Here is a 21,633-nt window from a genome sequence, read left to right on the forward strand (position 1 = left end):
GAGTTTTCTAATTCCCTTCCCTGTATTCCCACTTACCCAATTGTATTAGCTTACTAGGGTTGTTGTAATAAATTGCCACAAGCTGGCTGGCTTAACACAAGAGAAATATATTCCCTCACAGTTCTGGAGGCTAGCAGGCAAGATCAAAGTGTTGACAGAGTTGATTCCTTTTTAGACGCTCTGTTCCTTGCCTCTTCCTAGTAGGTGGTCTTTGCCCACAAGCCTTAGGTTCATTGGTTTGTAGAGAAGCATCACTCCAATCTGCCTCCATTGTCATATGATGTACCTATGTCTGTCTGTGTGTCTCTTCTTTTAAAAGCACCAATCAGCCGAAACCGGTTTGGCTCAGTAGTAGAGCATCGGTCTGCGGACTAAAAGGTCCCGGGTTCGATTCCGGTCAGGGGCATGTACATTGGTTGCGGGCACATCCCCGGTGGGGGGTGTGCAGGAGGCAGCTGGTTGATGTTTCTCTCTCATCGACGTTTCTAGCTTTCTATCTCTCTCCCTTCCTCTCTGTAAAAAATCAATAAAATATATTTTAAAAAATAAATAAATAAAAAATAAAAGCACTAATCACAGCCTACACCAGTATTATATCTGCAACTAGAGGCCTGGTACACAACATTCATGTACTCTTGGGCCTAAGCTGGCTGGCAGACATCCCTTTTGCAGTCAGGGGCTCTTGCAGTCCGGGACCCCTTGCTCCTTATTTTCTGCCTGTAGTGGAGGCAGGAGAGGCTCCCACCACCACTGCTGTGCTTGCCAGCTGTGAGCCTGGCTTCTGGCTGAGCAGCACTTCCCCTTTGGGAGCGACTAACCACCAGAGGGCAGCTCCTGCATTGAGCATCTGCCCCCTGGTGGTCAGTGCATGTCATACCAACCGGTCATTCTGCCTTTTTGTTGATCTGCATATTAGGGTTTTAGTGTATAGGATGACTCTATGTCTAAATAAGGTAGCATCCTGAGAGTTAAGATTTCAACCTATCTTTTTTGGGGAGACACAATTTAACCCATAACATTCATCCAAACCCAGGGGAACATGTGTTCCTTATTTGACTGCCGCAGTCCCCAGAGACAGAATTAAATGTTCTTTCTTCAGGATTCCCACACATTTAATACATGTTTCTGTGTATTAGAGCATTTGACTCATTGATCATCCTCACTAGCTGAGTCAGGGCCTGCATTTCTTTTATCTAACCCAGAGAGTCCCCCATAAGTGAGGACCTAGGAAGCAGCTGCCCTGCCCTGAGCGGTCATGCTGGGCACTACAACCCCAACGTTTCGTGTATTTTTTTAAAAATATATATTTTATTGATTTTTTACGGAGAGGAAGAGAGAGTTAGAAACATTGATGAGAGAGAATCATCAATCAGCTGCCTCCTGCACACTCCCTTCTGGGGATACTGGGGATGTGCCCGCAACCAAGGGACATGCCCTTGACCAGAATCGAACCTAGGACCCTTCAGTCCGCAGGTCAACGCTCTATCCACTGAGCCAAACCGGTTTTGGCAACGTTTCGTGTATTAATCCTCACAGTGACCCTATGAAGTATTTCATATTTTAATTCTCACTTTATAGAGGAGAACTAGAGACAGGTGACGTACCTTGGCGGAGCTTGAATTATTGTCTCTAAAAACCTGAACGGGCGCCTGAAGGTCTCACGTGAAAAGTTTCCTATTTCCCCATCTTCGCGTTTTCTCCAAGTACCTGGATCTGGTTATTTCCGCTCCATTCCCTGGAGAAACAAACCTGGAGCCCCAGTCCTACCTGCCAGCCTGCCCGCCGCCCTCCCCAGCGCTTCCCCCCTGGAGCCGCACACAAAGCGGACCCAGCCGCGGGAGCGCGCGGGCCACCCTTCCGCGCGTGCGCGCGCCGCTCCTGGGCGCGGCGTGGGGACCGCGCTCCGCTGAGTTGCGCGCGCCCCCGGCCCGCTGCCTGCTCCCGCCCCCGCGGCCTGACCCGGCGCAGCGATTGGCCGAGCGGCCGAGCACTCAGCGCCGGCCCCCAGGCCCCGCCCCGCCGGCTCCCGCCGCCCGCCGCTGTCGTGTGGGGCGCCGGCGGCGGCCGAGGGAGCGTGACTGCGCCGCGCAGGGCGCTAGGAGGCATTGTCGCCGTAAGTGCAGCAGACAGCGGCCCGGACCGGGGCCCTACACTTCGCGCCCCGCGAAGGAAACGTAGTCTGAGGCTGAGCTCTGGAGGGGCTGGGGGAGAGAGGGAGAGAAGTGTCCCCGTTCCTGCAGCGTGCCCTCCCCTCCCCCAGGCCACCCGATGCCAAGAGCCAGCGGGGTGCCCGCTGCGACTCAGGCAATGTCGGGGGGCCCGGCGCCGCGCCACGCGGCCCATCCTTGCAGCCTGCGGCCGGACGGGCTGGGGGTGGCTCTGGAGAGAGGGCGCAGCGGTGCCCGGGGGTAGGGAACTCGAGGAGGCAGGCGGGCCTCCTTTCCCCGCGGGAGGAGGCGGCCCTGCTGGGAGAAGCGGTCGTGTCCTTCGTCTCTGAAGTGACACTTTCGGGGTTCGCTTCCGCTCCGGGGAGCTGCAGAGAGTGCCTCCCGGCCTCCGGAAGGCGCGGGAGTCCCCAGCCCTCTGTGGTCGCCACGTTTTCTTTTTTTTTTTTCCCCCTCTGCCGGCTCTATTCTCCCCAGTCCCCGCCTGCCGGGGGAGCCGAGGGCCGGCCGCGAAGAGCCATTGGCTGCGGGCGCCGGGGGGGTGGGGTGGGGTAGGCAGGCGAGGCGGGGTACCCCTTCCGCCAGACGCGGGGACCCCGGCCTGGCCGTCCCGCTCCGTCCCGGGAGGCACAGCCCGAGGATGCTCAGATGCCAGATGCCTGCAGGGGGGCGCGCGCGGACCCTGCGAGCCCCGTGGCTCAAAACCCAGGCGCCAGCCGGCCCTGTCCACGCCCCAGCGGGCTCCTTTCCCCTGGGTGAAGAACTGGGTCAACTCGGTCCTGGCCTCGAGTGGGCCTGCTAGGCTCCTTGGGTCCGATCCGGCCCGCGGGCTCTCCCCTCCGCATCGCCAGCCCCCCCATTGGCCTGGTCCGGGAGACCCGCAGGAGCCAGCGGCGGGGGAGCTTGCGCACATGGTTCCGGAGGCTCGGGTTGCCCTTCCGAGCGGCGCCAGGCTCTAAAGTTCCCCGGTGGCCACACCAGTAACTAAATATAGGAGCAGCTGGTGCGGCCGGGGTGTCGCGGCAGCTCCTTTGCTCCGATCTTGGGGCTCCAGATAAGGTAGAGTTCTCCCCGGGGAGGGCGGGAGCGGTGGCAAGGGGCTACTGTCAGGGTTGGAGCAGAAAGCAGCCCTCCCCCAGCCTCCCGGCCAGGGGAAATGAGGTTACAGGTTCAGGAGGGCTGTGTGGCCAGCTCTCTTAGAGCCGGGCAGCTACTTTTTCCGGCATTCGGTTATGATATCCTAACGCACTGCACCTGTTTAATACCCGTTGGCCGTGCCTTGTGGGAGAAGTGCTCAACGGTTTGCAAAAGCTTTTCTCAAACGTGATGATGTCGTTTACTGCTCAAAACAACCCAGTGAGGGAGATGATACATCCATTTTAAAAACAGGACTGCTCACAACACAGAATTTTCCAGACCTTTGGTTGGTTTAGGTCCGTGGTCGGCAAACTGCGGCTCGAGAGCCACATGTGGCTCTTTGGCCCCTTGAGTGTGGCTCTTCCACAAAATACCACAGCCTGGGCCAGTCTATGTTGAAGAAGTGGCGTAAGAAGTTTAAGTTTAAAAAATGTGACTCTCAAAAGAAATGTCAATCGTTGTACTGTTATTTGGCTCTGTTGACTAATGAGTTTGCTGATCACTGGTTTAGGCTGCTCTCCTTAAAAAAAACAAAAAACAAAAAAACACCTCTCCACAGCTCCCTGCAGAGAAATGGGATCTACAGAAGGGCCTCCAATCCCCTCCACCAGTGTCTGGGCACAGACTGGCTGCCTGTTCTCTCTACCTCCCACCCCCTTTTTGTCATTTTGGGTACCTCTCCTCAGCCCCTGATCTGTTCCCTCCTATCCATGCCATGTACCTACATGGCAGAGGGCATGCACACTCCTCGGGCCTGGGCTCATTCTGCCTTCTGTCACTGAGTCTCTGTTACTGGCTGGGAAGCTCATTCTGGCCCATGCCCTGTCACTGTACCTTTACTCCCCAAGGGTAGCTTTGATCCTTGGAGGAGATGCTCAGAAGCTGTCCATTGGATTTAACTATTTCCTGGGACTGTGATACACGCTCTGAGGAAAGGGGAGTTGGGGCTGTGGGAGAGGGCTGTGTTGCTGGGACAGCAGCAGTGTGAGTATGAGTTTGTCCCCCGTGTCTAAGGGTCTCCAGGATTGGGATTGCTTTCCTTGCAATTTTCTAAGACTGTTCTTTACTGCCTGGGAGCAGCTGGGGCCAGCAGAGTCATCAGATTTGGGTACCCAAGTTCAGACCAGACCCACGTGGGCTAGTGGTTCCTGTTTCTTCCCTTTGGGACACTTTCTGATACTGGCGCCTCTGCTTGTGGGGTTAGCCAGATGCTTCAAGGAGTCCACAACTTGGGCCTAAGAAGTTGGGCTCTGGGTCCAGAAGGACTGCCTTGCATACTAATTGTTCCCACTGGCCAGCGTGATATATATATATATATATATGTGTGTGTGTGTGTGTGTGTGTGTGTATATATATATATTTTTTTAGTGGGACTACATGAGATTGGGCAGCCAGAATAGTGTTGACATGCTGGATTTGATTTATTCTAATAGTTTATATAGACAGGGTCACCACATCCTTAGAGGTGGCCCTGTCTAGGGGGGTTTGCACTCCATTACTTACATGTGACTCAGACAGTTTCTCATTTCCCTCAAAAACGGTTTAAAAGCAAAGAAGAGGAGCAGCTTTATTTGTTCCTCCCAAACCTCCTTTCCCTCTGGGCTCCTGTTACATGCTAAATAAATAATAATAATTATTGTTTTACTATTATTTTTGTCAAAGAGGCCCTGTGTTAGGTTGGGGCTGAAATGGAGTTGGACACACTCTAGACTCCTGTCATCCGAAGTTAATTCTGCCCTCATTTCGGAGCCCTCTTACTCCATCTTGGGTCTGATACTCAAGTGGTCCTGCCACCTTCCCATCTCACAGCCCTGCCTGTGCCAAAGAGAAACAGACCTTCGTCATTTGACCTGGGAGACAGATTGTCAGCTGAATTTTAGGAAGGAATTCTCCCTTGGAGGGAGGGCAGTTTTAGGTGAAGGGAGGGTGGTTTCCTAGCCAGTTAGCCAGGTTGATGATTTTAGGCAACTGGAACCTCTTGGGGGACTAGGGCACATCTGCTATGCCCAGAGCATCCTCTGGAAGGTAAGGGGCCCCTCCTCCTAGGGACTTGCTCTGACTCACTGACTTTACAGGTTCCTCCTGTTCCTGCTTCAAGGTCCATTCTCTGACCCATACTAAAGGGTGTCCTAGTTTGCCAGCAGGGGTGAGGTTTTAATCTGAGTAGTTTTCATCAAGGGGTACTATGGCCTAAGGCCATGGTCGGCAAACTGCGGCTCTCGAGCCACATGCAGCTCTTTGGTTCCTTGCGTGTTCTAACTCCACTTCTTCAAAATAGACTCGTCCAGGCGGAAAACTGACTTCTGTGCATGGGCCACGAAGTTTCATTCGCACTGTGCATGCTCGCCCGCACATGGTATATATTTTGTGGAAGAGCCACACTCAAGGGGCCAAAGAGCCGCATGTGGCTAGTGAGCTGCGGTGTCCTAAGCCGCCACCGCCCTCTCCTACCTGGTGGCAGCTAAAATTCAGGCACAGTGTCAACGTAATCAGCCTAGAGCAGCGGTCGCCAACCATGGTGCGTGAGGTCCGAGAGGTTGGTGAACCTGTCCTGGAGGATCCCAGACCCTGCGCGGACTGGAGATGTACCTTCTCTTTCCTCTCTGCTGAGAAGCTAGCATTGCCTCCATGATGTTTCTTAGAAAACTCTTCCTCATCAGAATCACAATTCAGAGCTATTCCCCGTATTTCCTCTTCATTTTACGCCCACTGCCTCCTAGATGCTCCATACATGTTTGTGATTATTGATGATAAATATTAGAGATGGGGAGAGGAGGGAGCACGGTATTGGAGGAAGAACTGGCTTAGGAGTTAGAAGACCCAGGCTTTTTGTTTTCATCTCTCTGACTCACCAACCCTTTGGGGTCCCGTGGCGTGACTCTGGGTTAGGGGGATGGCCTGACAGGTAGCCTGGTGAGGGGTCAGGTCTAGTTTGCCATAGTCGTCACTGTTCCCTCCTGTCTTACCAGGCTCACCTGGTGCAAGGTCCCCATCTGACACTGTTAGACATTTGAATGTATGATCCTTCTCAATTAGACAGTGTCTTAGATTTATTGTAAGAATCCGTTGGGGGTGGGTGGGTGGGGAAAGAGTCCGTTGATTTGTATTTAAAATTCAAATGATAGTTGTTGCCGAAACCGGTTTGGCTCAGTGGTAGAGCGTCGGTCTGCGGACTGAAAGGTCCCAGGTTCGATTCTGGTCAGGGGCATGTACATTGGTTGTGGGCACATCCCCGGTAGGGGGTGTGCAAGAGGCAGCTGGTCTGTGTTTCTCATTGATGTTTCTAGCTCTCTATCTCTCTCCCTTCCTCTCTGTAAAAAATCAATAAAATATATTAAAAAAAAAAAAGATAGTTGTTGATCATCATCATCACCACTGGGGGATACTAAATGGGGGTCTGTTTTCAGTATGTGGTATAAAGTATGGGGGAAAACAGTATAGATTTGCTTCCTGCTCTAAGCTGCCTGGTAAACAATTCAGCTGGCTTGTGCTAGGGCAGTGGTTTGCGAACTGCAGCTCTCGAGCCACATGCTGCTCGCAAGCCACCATTTGCTGCTCTGTTGACTAATGAGTTTGCCGACCACTGTGCTAGGTAGGGCATTAAGTACTTCTGAAACTCAGAACGAGAGAACACTGAGGGCTGGGGCAATCAGAAAACACTTCCTGGAGGTGGAGAGATGAAAATTCTACTCATTCCTTAAAGATGAGTTCCACTGAGTTGGTTCAAAGTCACATGGGTATGCAACTGGGATTAGATGCTGACGTCATGTCTGCGTGTGTATTGTCTTACCCTCTCAATTAGCATTTATTGAGTAACTATGTGTCATGGGCTCTGGGCTAGAAAGGTTATATATATATATTGTGTTATATTATATTGTTGTTGTTCAATCTTTGTATGAACCCAGTGATGTTATTACTACATCTCTTCAGATGAAGAAACTAGACTCAGAGTAGTTTAAGACACTTCCCCAAGACTTGTCAAATAATAAATAAGTTAGGCATTAGGCCTGTTTTAAAAAAAAACCAAAACAGTTTTTTCCCACTGCACCATGTTTCATCCCTTCAATGTTGGCCTCCTTGGTGAGATGCATGTATGTGCTGAACTCACCACTAACTCTCCCCTAAGCACATGGGTGGGCTTGGCCAACCCCCAGCTTGGCCTTGGCTACCCTACCTGACCAGCTGAGCACATAGGGACTTTTTATTGGTTTGTTAGCAGGTCTGAGCTCTACCCTCACACACACACACACACACACACACACACACACACACACACCCCTTTTCTCTGCCCTTTACATTCTCCTGCCTTTGACCCTCAGACTGAGTATATTAGAGCTCCTTGAGCTATGTGCAAAGCTGGGATTGGGATCAAGGGACAAAGGAGGGCATTGACCTTGGCCTCAGGTTCATCCTAGGTGGGTGCTGCCACTGGTGATGTGGGTGACTTGTAAAGAAGTGAGCACTGCAGGTGGAGCTGGGCTGAGCTGATGATTGCCATTTAGTCACTTTGACCTCGGTCAGGACATTTAGTCCCTCTTTATGCCTCTGATTCCTTCTCGGTAATAAACAGGGGGTTAGCAATGTTTTTAGTGTTCCTTATATCTTTAACACCTTGTAATTTTTATTATAACGTTTATCTTCACCCTTCTTTAAGCCTCTTCTCTCTAGTGATCCAGTTTCCTTTCTCTCATTTCCCTACCCCACCCTTGGGGGTCTTGCAGATAAATTCAACATCAGGCTGATAACCAGGTCTGCAGGCCAAATAGGTACTCCACACTGGTCCTTGGAGAAGGAATTCTTAGAGACCCGTCCACTGGCCAGACTCTGAGTTCTGACTAAGCCAGGCTGTGTTTTATTTGCCTTCTTGTCCCCACTCCCCAGCTTAACAGGAGGAGTGGGCGGGGCACACGGAGCTGGAGGAGTGGCTCTGGAGGGTCTTGGACAGGGCACCCGCTCACAGGCTGTGAGGTGGAGGGACAAGTGTCTCTTCCCTGCAGTTGGCTGTGCCCCGCCTCCTCCTTCCTGCCCCGCCTGTTAAAGTGAGTCACAGGCCAGCGCACACCTGAGTCCTCCCTCCCGCCTGGCCACTGGTTCAGGCTCTGGGCCCTGTGTCTGGTGTGGCCACACGTGTCGATCCTCCCAGGAAACTGGTAGGACCAGGCTGCCCCCACCCTCTGATGGGCAGATCAGCTGCTTTGAAGGCCAAGCTGGATGTGGCCTGGGCTCTGGGCCCCTCAGGAGGAGGTGAGTGGCCTGGCACTCTCCCTGCAGTCTTCCAGCAGCCCCCGTCCCCGGCCAGCGGGCAGGGGACTCATGTCCCTGTGTCTTCCCCAGGTGCAGGCCCCCTTGTGAGCAGCAGACCGGCCTGGTGGCTGGCAGCAGGACACCCGCGTCTGCATGCTGAGGAAGATGGGTGAGGCGGTGGCCAGAGTTGCGAGGAAGGTCAACGAGACGGTGGAGAGTGACTCTGACACCCTGGGTGAGTGAGGGCATGGCTTTCCAACCACAGTGCTCCCTGGAAGTTGTGTGTGAAGTCAGTTTGGAAGTGAAATAGGAAGAGAAGACGAAAGAGGCCACATCTGTGTGTGCCCCTCGTCACGAGGAGCAGTTTCTTGGAACGTTAATAGCCGTTGCGTTTAGTGTGTGCGTATACTGGGTTCCTGCGTACGCCTTGCTTTGGGTCATAGAGAGATTTGAAAAATACTGAATGAGGGGTTCCACTCGCCGGGAGCCTGCCTGCCTGCTCGGGGACTGCGGATGACTGAGTGTGTGTATGCCCTTGGACCAGGCGGCAGTAGCTGGCACTGCCGAGTCGGCCCATGTCCCAGGCCTGTGCTGGTGCGTGAGGGTTGCCTTACTGACTTCACAGCCTCCCCGTGATGGATGATCCCTGCTAGGTGTGACTAGCGGTGGTCTTTGGGTGAGGAGGAGACGAAGAGTCAAAGGCATAAGGGGCTTTCTTAGGTCACCCAGCTAGGAGGTCCCCCGTTCACTCCACTGTTTTACTTGAACTGTGTCATATATTTTTTGCTTTGAACTGGTCACAGCATAAATATCTGCTGAATTGACTCCCTTGCCATGTGCCAGGATGGGCAGGGGAGATAGATGTAGTACAGTTGTGTGTGTGTGTGTGTGTGTGCGCACGCGTCTGTCTATCTCACAAAGGAGCGTTTCCATGGAGGCTATCGCCTGGGCAAAGAACCAAAGACTGGAAAGGTAGAGCATTTATTCAAGTAGCTGTTGGTCAGAGTGTATCTGGAATGTATGCTTCTGGGGCAGGGGTGGTAGCCCAAGAAGGGGAGGGAAACTCAGCCTTCAAGATGAGTTGGCTGCCGACCGGTTTGGCTCACTGGATAGAGCGTTGGTCTGCGGACTGAAAGGTCCCAGGTTCGATTCCAGTCAAGGGCATGTATATTGGTTGTGGGCACATCCCTGATAGGGGGTGTGCAGGAGGCAGCTGGTCAATGTTTCTCTCTCATCAATGTTTCTAGCTCTCTATCCCTCTCCCTTCCTCTCTGTAAAAAAATCAATAAAATATATATTTTTTTAAAAAAAGGTGAGGTTGGCTGCCACCTCTTCCAGGAAGCCCTCAATCCTATCCTGTCCACCCCTTGCTCCCTTCCTCCTCTGTAACACCATTCAGTGTCCCCAGAGGGTAGTGATCCTGTGGTCTCCCCGCCAAGAGCCAGCACAGTGTCAGACCCTTGGTCAGCACATGGGCCTGTTTGCTGAATTGAACTAAGGTAAAAGGAGCATCTCCTCTATCAGCAAACAAATGTGAGGACTGTCCCTGATTTTGGGCGGGGGAGCCTTTTGCTGGTGAGTAAAGAAATTCTGGAACCCAGCGCTGGTCACTAATATGGTTGTACTCACTCCGGTGCTCAAGGTTCTTCATCACTGACGTGGTGGTTGAGAGCCAGGGTTTGGGTCACTCAGGCCTGGATTTGAATCCACCCTCTGCCACGTAGCAGCCTGCCACCTCAGCAGTTACTTAACCTCCCTGAGCCTTGGTGTTTTCGTCTGTAGAATGGGGTGTAGTTGTGTCTTCCTCATCAAGGTGACTAGGAGTTACTGTAATGTCTGTAAGGCGCTTGGCATGTAGGTAGCTTGATAAGTGGCAGCTATTATTTTTCATCCCTAAGAGCTGGAGATAGAGGCCTAAGTCACCCCACCCCCACCCCCCACTGTCCAACAGACCTCCTGGAGGTGTCAGCCAGGCAGGTCTTGTCTGAGAGTCTGCATTGATTGCCTCTCAGTGCAAATCAACAAATCTCTGCAGTGAATGACCTGCCCCTACTTTAAAATGTCATTGGGGGGTGGGGGGTGGGGGGCGGGGAACACATGTAGCTCAGCCTCCTCCAGATGTGTGAAGGGGGTAAGGTGGAAGTGGAGGAGAGGGGGAGAGCAGAATTCTGACCTCCTGGGGAGGTGCTGTTTGAGAGGATTTCTTTCTGCAGCAGCAGCCAGGAGGCAGGTGCCCTAGGCAGAGGCAGGGCTGCACCATAGCTGGGCAGAGGCCACTGCACAGCTGTCTGTGGCATGAGGGACGGCACCCCGCAGGTGGAGAGCCCGGAAGGCCATGTGGGGTCTAGGAGTCTAGATTTTAGTGTCTCTGGAGCAGAGATTGCAAACTCGGGTGCCTCTGCAGGCCACGTGGGGATTTCTGTGAACTGAAGGTTGGGCGTCTGTGTGGGGGAAAGTGTGCGGGTGACCAGGGTAGGGAGGGCTGTGACCAGCTCTTCTTCACTGCCCAGGGCCATGCCCACTGAGGAGCCCAAGCGAGGCCTCTGCCTGCCCTGCCAGACCACTGCAGTATCTGGGATTGGAACCCTGCCTGTCTGGCACCAGAGCAGCGCCCTGTCCCCACCATGCTGCTCTGCGGTTGGGGCAGATGGGTGGGGATTACCAGGGTCATGAGCACAGGGACGCTACAGGCAACTTGGGGAAGGAATTAAACCCTAAGCCATAGCGGTTGGCTGGAGGTTGTGGCTGGAGCTTGAGACTTCCGTGTGTGGTGGAGGTGATGGGGTCTTAAACGGTAGGGCTGGATGACAGGGGCCTTTTACCTCTTTGGTGCCAAGAGAAGAAGCAAAATATCAGACAAGGCCACAGTGGGCTTCTGCAAGTCCTGACCCTTTGGCAAGTGAAACTCGTCAGCCCATACAGTCCGGGGACTCTGGGGCTTAAGTAGTAATCACCACCTACTGAGTACTTGCTGTGTGCAGGGTGCTGAGGGCTCTGCAGGGTCATTTGCAATAGAGCCCTGGGCCTGAGATAGACCGCCTCGGAGACAGTCAGAGAGCAGCAGGTGACACATGGCTTCATGCCTACCTACGTTGGACAGACCACAGCTGGCCCTCATTCGGGGTGGAAGATGCTGGGGGTGACGTCCCGCAGGATATAGTTCTCATGTAAAATACCAAACAGTGTGAAACCGCCTAAACAACCAGCACCGCCACATTGCTTAAATAAATTTGGTTACAGTTGTGCCATGCAATGTATGTTGCCGTTCACAGTGCGTAACATTTCGTCATAGGCTGCTTGAATAAAGACTGGCAAATTCTCGTGTATAATGTGAATTGGAAAAAGAAAAAGAAAACAAGGCCGAAACCGGTTTGGCTCAGTGGATAGAGCGTAGGCCTGGGGACTGAGGGATCCCAGGTTCGATTCCGGTCAAGGGCACATCCCCAGTGGGGAGTGTGCAAGAGGCAGCTGATCGATGGTTCTCTTTCATTGATGTTTCTAACTCTCTATCCCTCTCTCTTCCTCTCTATAAAAAAAATCAATAAAATATATATTTTTTTAAAAGAATGAAAAAGAAAACAAGGATCTCAAACTCTATGTTAAACGTGTGTATGTACATAGAAAAAAAAGTGGAAGGGTGTAAAACAAGCTGCAAATGTACGTTAGGAAAAGCTCTGCATTTTTGTGAATGTTCTGTGATGAGCATATTACCCTTGTCAGCAGAGAAGAGCAGGTTTTCAGGAAAGGACCACCTGCCACTACAGAATGTGGAGGGAAGTAAAACACTTCCTTCCTAACAGAGGAGAGTGACTCCAGGGGTGGGACGGGCCCCCTTCCACCCCTCCCTGCTCAGGCCTGTGGGACAGAGCAGCCTCAGGGGTGTCTCTCTGTAGAGACTGGGCTGGGAAGGGCTCAGTTACAGGCCGGCTCTCACCTTACTCACTGGTTTGTGGTTCGCAGCACTCGTGGGTATGCCTTCCCAGCCAGGCCTGCTCCTCCTGTAACCTGAGCTTTGGATCCCAGCCCTCGTCGCTGCTTCAGGCCTCCTGATCCCCTGAGAAGTGGGCTTCTTTCCACCTGGCCCCGGGTCTGCCCCTCAGCTCGAATTGAACTGCTTTCGTCCAGCCCCTCCCCTCCTCCTGCCAGCCTCATGGTGTAGACTCTTCCAACCAGCTGGCAGAGAGTCGAGGCCTCTGCACCTCTCCTGAGCCTGGCTCTCCTCTCTGACCACCCCTTGTCTCCCAGAGTCACAGAGACACCTTTCTCTTAGTCAAGGTCTCACGCCTGTCTGGGCTTCCCTGGATCCTCGTACCCCCGAGGGGTCTGACAGGCCTTATCCTTCCCTTCCTGGCCAGTGGACTGGCAGGCCAGGCTGTTCTGCACCTGACTCTTGTGCAGGGGAGAGGCTGCCAGGTCTGCTGTGTGCTTTGGGGATGACTTAAAAAGTGATCATCCGCCGAAACCGGTTTGGCTCAGTGGATAGAGCGTTGGCCTGCGGACTGAAAGGTCTCAGGTTCGATTCTGGTCAAGGGCATGTACTGTGGTTGCAGGCACATCCACAGTAGGAAGTGTGCAGGAGGCAGCTGGTCGCCGTTTCTCTCTCATCGATGTTTCTAGCTCTCTGTCCCTCTACCTTCCTCTCTGTAAAAAATCAATAAAATATATATTTATAAATAAATAAATAAATAAAATTAAAAATTATCATTCCTGCAGAGTGTGATTTGGAAAAGCCTGGGAGGTGCAGGCAGAGCAGCACAGCTGGCTGGAGAAGAGGCAGCTACAGAGATGGGAGTGAGGAAGGACCACTTGGGGGCTGGGGAGGAAAGGAGCCAGCACTTCTCTGGGGCCTGCTGTATGTCGGGTGTTGGGATGAGCTCAGATGTTTGATTTGTCGGTCCATCTTTTCTACAGTCTTCTGCAGGCCCTGGCCGGGTAGCTCAGTTGGTTAGTGTGTTGTCCCAATACACCAAGGTTGGGGCGGGGGTCCCCCCTCAGGGTACATTCAGGAAGCAAACAATGAGTACATAAATAAGTGGAATAACAAATCAATCAATCTCTCCCTTCCTCTATCTCTAAAATCAATAAATTATAATCTTTTGTACTTTCTGACTCTGAGGATTCATGTCTGTGTTTACTTCTAAAAAATGCTGAGCCATTAGCTCTTGGCATGTTGCTCTCCCATCCCTTGAGCCTCTTTTGCTTAGTATTCCTCTTGGGCTTTCCCATTCGGTGCCTCCATCACTGTGTCCTCCCTCTCTCCCCGCTCCCTCACCCCCTCTCTCCTATATGCTTTTGGTGTGGATTTCCCTAAATCATTGGAGGTACTTTATCAGTTTGGACTCACTCAGTCTTCACAACAATGCTGTGGCTCAGGTAATAAGATAGAGCGTCAGCCTGTGGACTGAAAGGTCCCAGGTTTGATTCCAGGCAAGAGCATGTACCTTGGTTGCGGGCACATCCCCAGTAGGAGTTGTACAGGAGGCAGCTGATCGATGTTTCTCTCTCATTGATGTTTCTAACTCTCTATCCCTCTCCCTTCCTCTCTGTAAAAAAAAAAAAAAAAAAAAAAAAAAAAATCAATATAATATATATTTTTAAAAAACTACAAAACATCCCCATTTTACAGATAGAGAAGCTAAAAGCATGAAAATTTTTTCTCTCCACTGTTTCTACTAGTAAGTGTTTTTTGTTTTGTAGCGTGAGAATATTTCACTTCTCTTTTATGCGTGGTGCTTTTGGTGTAGTATGTAGGAATCTAAACCAAGGTCACAGAGATTTCCTTCTAGCAGAATCATCTGGGTGTGGGCTAACCGCGCAGATCCACAGACCCTACTTTAACGTGGAATCTTAGAGGGTGAGCCTGGTGATCACCATGTTGACATAAAACCTCTAAGATTCTTCCCTGCCTTGAATTTTGAGAAGCACTGGCTTACTACTAGTGATAAATTAAAAAAAAAAAAAAAAAAAAAAAAAAAATATATATATATATATATATATATATATATATATATATATATATTATTGATTTTGTACAGAGAGGAAGGGAGAGAGATAGTTAGAAACATCGATGAGAGAGAGACATTGATCAGCTGCCTCTTGCACACCCCCTACTGGGGATATGCCCGCAACCAAGGTATATGCCCTTGACCGGAATCGAACCTGGGACCTTTCAGTCCCCAAGCCGAAGCTCTATCCATTGAGCCAAACCGGTTTCGGCTACTAGTGATAAATTAGAACTTTCTCCTCTTGGTGGGGGCACTGGTCGAGGAGGGGTATTGTCTGGGTAGGTATCTGTGTGTGTGTGTGTGTGTGTGTGTGTGTGTACATGTGCATGCGCATGTCTGAAAAAGAGAGAAATGAATATGAACATGGATATGATCTATCCCCAGGGAACTGAGCAGCAGGCTGGAGTTGTGAGAAAAATCAAGTGGGATACCAAGGCTAGTGAGAGAAGGGGCATGTTGCCTCCTTTCCTGCCCCCACGCCCCCTCACTTTAGCCGAGTACTTGTGTCCTTTTGTATGTGCCGGCAGAGGGCGCCCTGTCACCAGCCAGCTGGGACTGGGACTTGACCAGGCTGCTGCTGGGTGAGTGCCTGGGGCTGACAGGGCCTCCTGACCTGCCCAGCTCACATCCTGTACTTACATTCCTGTCTGGCCCCCACGGGGACCTGACTTTGCAGCCCCTTTCTTAAACAAGGAGGCACTTCATATAGACTCATCAAAGTGACTTGGTACATTTCCTGGAGTCAGATGCTGTTTTTCAACACACACACTGGGCACCTGCTGTGTGTGTCCCAGTGGAGGACCCCTATGGCCCAGGAGGGCCCAGTCTGGAAGGGGAAGCACATGCACAGGACACACACACACACACACACACACACACACACACATACACTCATTACTCCCCCCACACCCTCCTGTGGGAGGTGGGCAGCCAGGAGCCTGGTGCTGGTAGGGGCGAGGGACTTAAGTTTTGCTGTAGTGTCTCCCGGCCTGGGGGGTTCTGAGGGTCAGCCAGGCACAGTCTGGCTCTGCAGGCACGGAGGACGAAATAGGCTCCCAGAGCAGCCCTTAGCCAGGCCAGGGCTGCCCGTCTGTGCCCCTCTCACTGGGGAGGCAGGCTGGGAGGTGGCCGGCAGAGGAGCGGAACGGCTGTGGCCACTGCAGAGCCCTACTGCTCTCCCAGCTCTGCTTCCTGCACAAGGTGATGTGAGGGGGTGACTCGAAGCCACTGCCTGAAGTTCCATCTCTAGATGTGGTCTCTCTGGATTGGGGGTGTCCTCATCTGTAGCAATTCTAGAGTAACCCAGTCTACCTCCAGCAGAGCCCCATAACTATAGCTTTGGTGCCACGTGGGAGGAAGCCTGGCCTTCTGCTGTGTACCCTTTGGGCCTCATCTTTGTGCGCCACTTACATTTAATATCTATTGAGGTATTTTTTTTTAAGTAAAAGTGCATGTTTTTAAAAGTATTCCTTCAAGTGCAAATGCGTGGGCTGGAACCATAAAAGATTTTTTATCCCTATCCTAGAGCTGCCTTCAGTACTAAGCTACTCTCGTTCCCTCCACTGCCCCCTCTTTACCTGAGGCTTAGGGTCCAGACGCCCACTGAGCCCCATGCTGACCTGGGCACAGAGACAGTGCCAGACGAGAATAAGGCGAAGGAGCAGGACATGGAACCATCTGGACAAAGGACAGCCCAGGCAAAAGTACAGGGCCTCATGGGACGCCTGCCACAGCTCAGTAATTCTCTCCTGTCACTCTCGCATCCTCGGTGGAAAGCACACAGGGCAAAATGACTTCTCGTGAGAGACTAAACCTAAAGCACGGGCCAGCCGGCACTCACAGATGGAGCTGCCATCATTGCTGTCACTCTTGTCATCCACCAGGGCCAAGTGACCAGAGTGGGTGGGAGGCCTTGTGCTTCTATGCCAGCGGTTCTCACACAGGCTGGTGTCAGCGCCGGATGCCTGGTTCACACACAGCCGCCTGGGCCCCGCCCAGAGCTTCTGATTCTGTAGGTGGGGGTGGGGCCTGAGTGTGCATTTCTAATACATTCCAGAGTGACGCTGATGCTGTGGGTCATGGGACCCCACTCTGAGAACCACTGAGCTGGACTAGCCCTTGCTATTGAGAGCAGTACTGGAGGCTGCTTGGAGAGATACAGGATCTCAGGCCCCATCACAGACCTGCAGCATCACAGTCCTCACTTAGAAGGATCCCAAGATGATAGTTACTGGGAAATTTGGGAAATATGGGCTAACTGACATTCAGTCCCCTAACCCCGAGATTTCATGAAGAAAGGCATTTGTGAAAAAAGACATTCTGGTCGGGACGAGGTCACTTGGCCACAGATTCCTCCCTGGGAGGCTTGCTTCTCTCCAGACCATGGAGCCCAAAGTGCCTGCCAGCCCGAGTCCCTGGCACTTTCTTTCTATGACTTGGTTGACAGGAGCTCCATGACCCTTTCCACTTCCCCCTCCTGGGCCCTGTCACCAGGCCCACCTTTCGGCAGGGACTGAGCAGGGGTCAGAGGTCTGCATTTCTAAGAAATAACTCCAGCTTGGCCCAGCCCTCCTGACTTCCGGCAGAATGCTCTGTTTATTTGTGGATTTTTCTTTACTTGCCCTGGTTCTACCCACCAGTTACTTTTCATCAGGCGTTTGTTAGCATCAACACAATAACTTTTAATGGAGGGCCTGTGTGTTGAATCAGAAGCTTCTTTATTTGTACAGTGTACTCTCTTAATTAGAGGTTTGGGGAAATGCAGTATGACCATCTTGCAATAATAGTTATATGAGGGTAATGATGCCTTGTGTTTATCACGGAACCTTCCCCAAGCATCTCTGTTATCTACTGCAGCACAGGTATCAGCATCTGGCAGCACTGGGGGAAGAAGGTGTGCTTGAGTCCAGCTGCTGTCCAGATGTTGGTGTTGCCCCAGACCCGCTCATGCTACCCCAAGTAGCATGAAATGATTCCAGCACCAGAGTCATCTTGTCTGAGGACTCTCTGAACAAGGTAGAGGCCCCAGGAAATTGGTGGAGAAGGCAGGGCTCAAAGGTCAAATCTAGGAGGGATGAAAGTCCTCTGGGCCTTGGATCATGCCCTGCCCACACCTGGGTTGCCTTTCCCCTCTCCTCTCTGACCCTAGTCATCTCTCATTCATCAGCATCCAGCCTGAATCTGGGGTGACCAAGTGTCCTGAGTTTTCTGGGACTGAGGAGGTGTCCCCGGGATGCAGGACTTTTGGTGCTAAAATTGGGAATATCCTGGATAAACGGGGAAAATGGATCACCCTCCTGGAATCTTTGCATTCAGATCCTTAGTACTCCACCATCTTACCAAAATGACCTTGGACAGTTGACCTATCAACATGGGCTCGTTCTCCTCCTGTGCGGGTAACGCATGGTTCTTATGGGAATTTAATGAGTTTATATATGAAAAGTGTGTAGTACCGTGCCTGGCACACAGGAATACTCAGTGACATTGGCTGTTGTTGTTTTATTGGGTTGAGTGAGACCTTTGAGATGACCTGGCCTCCATCTTGTTCAGGAATCCGCTCTGCGGTGACCCTGCTTGGTTGCACCTCATGGTGCAGCACTGATGACCTAGTCCCTGTCCCATCAGCTCTGAGGACCCATAGAGGATGGACCCTCCTCTGGAGACATCTCAGGGCTCTTCTCTTCCCTGGGCACGGTGCCCCCTCAGTGGGACCTGGTCCCCAGCCACATCCTGACTGTATCCTCTGGAAGCAGTGCTATCTGCCCCTGTAGGCCCCAGGGCTCAGCAGTGAACTTGGCTCAGCTCAGGGGGCTTTTCTGCCCTGTAAACAGGTATTGTAGGGATAGATGGTACCATCCTCTGACTTAGACCTGGAGAGAGATGGTACCATCCTCTGACTTAGACTCGGAAAGAAATTTCCTGAGAACAAAAGGTGACTGGCTCATAAAGGAAGCTGAGGGGCCTCTTTCCCCAACATCACAGGCTCTGAACTGGAAAGGCTTGTAGAAGTCTGAAGCCAAGGCTCTGGTACCCCACTGAAGGGCTTAGCAATGAAGACAGGCACCTGGGGCTGTTCTTCACACAAGGGGCCGGGTAGTAGAATGGTTAGGATCCCTGGCTTCCTGACCAGCCTAATCTGCGTTCAAGTCTTGCTCCCTTCTTTTTAGCTGTATGACCTTGACCAAGTCACTTGGTTGCACTTTCCTGGAGTGTTCAGAGGGGATAATTCTCATAGCCTAGCACGTATGAGATAATAACTGTTACTCTTGATAGTTATTGCTGTTCTAGCCCCCCGAGGGACTGGACATGAAGCCGTTTTCTTCTTGTGCACAGGTGGGAAGATGCCTGGGCAAGGCTGAATTTGTTCCAGCATGTCTGGAGACTTGGCTGTCCATATTCTTGTCCCAGGGATCATGGAGAGCAGTGCTGGTCCAGAGATTGGAGTCCACGTGCTATGTTAGTGGCTGGTGTGACGGCCTGTAAGGCGCGGTGTATGTTTGCAGGAATCCTTGGGGGCCTTTGCCATCAATGGAAGCCAGACTGTTCTGAGTAGGAACTTTGTGGAGCAGCCTTCCCTGCACATGTACACCAGCCTTGGGTAGGTAGTTCTGGGGTTAAATGATGGAGGGAACAGATGGCGTCCCCCATAACAGAAGAAAAATCATAGAGAAGTCACAGGACACAATGTGGAACAGTGCCTGGCACACAGTAGGGTCTTGGTTCCTCTTTCACAATCTGCTGCTTGCCTTATTATTATTATTATTATTATTATTATTATTATTAAAAGCATCCAGGTTGTTTGGTTTTTGCATTCAGTTATCCTAACTGTATAAAATTATATATTTTATACAGTAAGTTTTGTTGATCTGTTCCTTTGTGATTCTTCTATAGCTCCTAGTTATAGAAAGTCATCCTCACATAAGAGGTTGTATAAATGTTAAATTCTGTTTTGCTTTGTATTTTTTGCTTTGATTTAAAAAATATATACTAGAGTGTAATTTGATGTAGAGTATGTTTTGATTTTTAGGTTATTGAGTGTCTTTCTTTTTTGTTTTCCAAAAATTGTTAATTGGTTGCCTATTCTAACATCAGTTATTAATCCTTTCCTGTTTTTTTTGTGAGGCCTCCTTTAGCATTTATTAAATTATGACATTATTTATGGACCAAATGGGCTATACATTTTATTTCTATGATATATTTCCCCTATGGCCCTCTTTTGAAATAATTGTAGCCTTGTAATATTGGTTACCATCGATCTTTTTTTTCTTATAGAGTCATGCTTGCTCATTCCCCCAGTTGAAATTTAAAACCATTTCAGCCAGGACCGGTTTGGCTCAATGGATAGAGCGTCGGCTTGGGGACTGAAGGGTCCCGGGTTCGATTCCGGTCAAGGGCATGTACCTTAGTTGCGGGCATATCCCCGGTAGGGGGTGTGCAGGAGGCAGCTGATCGATGTTTCTCTCTCATCGATGTTTCTAACTCTCTACCTCTCTCCCTTCCTCTCTGTACAAAATCAATAAAAATATATATATTAAATAAATAAATAAATAAATAAATAAAAATAAAACCATTTTATAAATTAAAAACAAAAAAACATTTTAGGATTTGAGTAGGAATTACATTAAACAATCTATAAATCAGTTTCTTTGAAAATCAACATTATTGTTGAAACCAGTTTGGCTCAGTGGATAGAGAATCGGCCTGTGACTGAAAGGTCCCAGGTTCGATTCCAGTCAAGGGCATGTACCTTGGTTGCGGGCACATTCCCAGTAGGGGTTGTGCAAGAGGCAGCTGATCGATGATTCTCTCTCATCAATATTTTTAACTCTCTATCCCTCTCTCTTCCTCTCTGTAAAAAAATCAATAAAGTATATTTTAAAAAATCACATTATTTCAATATTTTTACTTGTTATCAATGAACATGTTATAGCTTCATGTACCAATCAATTTTAAAAACATTTTTTGTGAGCTGTTCTTAATATTATTAAGATCCATTTTTTCATTATTACCATCACTGTATATTTTATAGTATTGTTGCTGTTCAGAATAAGATCCTTAAAAACTGTATTTACTCTATTGCTGGCATATAGAATATCATTGAGTTTTGCATGTTTATTTGGATCGGCCACTTTGCTGAAGTCTGTTTCATGTGCGTTGTCAGATGACTTTGGGTGTTTGAGGTTACACATTCATTGCAAATACACATCATAATAAATCTGTTTCCAGTGTTTCTGTTTTCTATTTCTTTGCACAGAACTCCTAAGACCATGTTAAGGGAGGCTGGTGGTGGAAGGCATCCTTTCTGGCTCTTTTTTTTTTAAAGGGACAGCTTTCCCTTGGTGTTGCTCCTAGCTTGTAGACCTGTTGCTTCCACCCAAGGGATATGATGTACAACCACCACAGCCATCCCTCTGAGCCATTTATGCTCTGGCACCAAGCACTAGGGACTTATTGTTTGGAAGGGCTTGTTCTTTCTAGAGTCCCCAGCCTACCCCAAACTTGGAGCCCCCAGAGCTGGTCCAGGTCCAGCGCTGATTGCCACTGAAAGCCTGGCTTCCTGGGATTGGCTCCCTGCCGCAGACTGCGCATCCTCTTCTGCCATCCTCACCTGCTAATACAGGAGCTGGTGGCTGTGGCAGCAGGGCTGCGCTCACTTAGCCCCACCTGGACCAGCAGAGGCAGGAAGACACTTCTTCTCAGGATGCCCTACAGAGGACCCCTGTGGACCCTCAATCATCTGGACTTCAGTCTTCACCCCACGTGCCCCTTTCTTTTCTCACCAGCTCAGGGAGGTCACCAATACCCTGCCCTGCTTCGAGCCTGCTAGACCTCTGCTGGCACCGTGCTCTGTGGTCTTCCCAATCCAGTGGGAAAGCAGACAGAAAAAGGGATCAGTACCATACAGGATGACGAGGTTTCATTTGCAAACTATCAGAGCAGAAGGCGGGAGCATCTAACTGCAGTGAGGGAGGGCTTCATGAAGGAGGTGACACTTGAGCTGGTCTTGGAACAAGAGTAGAAATTCTATGAGGCAGATGAGGGAGAAGGGCTTCTAGTCTGACTGTTTCTACAGGCTTTGCATT

The 21,633-nt window shown here is 50.7% G+C and overlaps 1 protein-coding gene across 7 annotated transcripts in view; it reads left to right on the top strand.

Annotated features, from left to right (window-relative positions):
* LRRC20 (leucine rich repeat containing 20) overlaps positions 1 to 21,633 on the top strand; it is a 57,800-nt gene that overhangs the window by 13,692 nt on the left and 22,475 nt on the right. For 3 of the 7 annotated variants that reach the window (XM_036438238.2, XM_036438240.2, XM_036438242.2), the window contains exon 2: positions 8,637 to 8,781. The exons of 1 other annotated variant lie outside the window; for it this stretch is intronic. In XM_036438238.2, coding sequence (XP_036294131.1) covers positions 8,700 to 8,781 — 82 coding nt within the window. In that variant the 5' untranslated portion in view covers positions 8,637 to 8,699. Of the gene's footprint in view, positions 1 to 2,001; positions 2,114 to 3,203; positions 3,225 to 8,460; positions 8,547 to 8,636; positions 8,782 to 21,633 lie in introns of those variants that run through there. 3 more of the 7 variants (XM_036438237.2, XM_045581765.1, XM_045581763.1) reach the window with 3 other exon arrangements.

The sequence above is a fragment of the Pipistrellus kuhlii genome, unplaced genomic scaffold, assembly GCF_014108245.1.
Source record: "Pipistrellus kuhlii isolate mPipKuh1 unplaced genomic scaffold, mPipKuh1.p scaffold_m20_p_15, whole genome shotgun sequence".
Lineage (NCBI taxonomy): Eukaryota > Metazoa > Chordata > Mammalia > Chiroptera > Vespertilionidae > Pipistrellus > Pipistrellus kuhlii.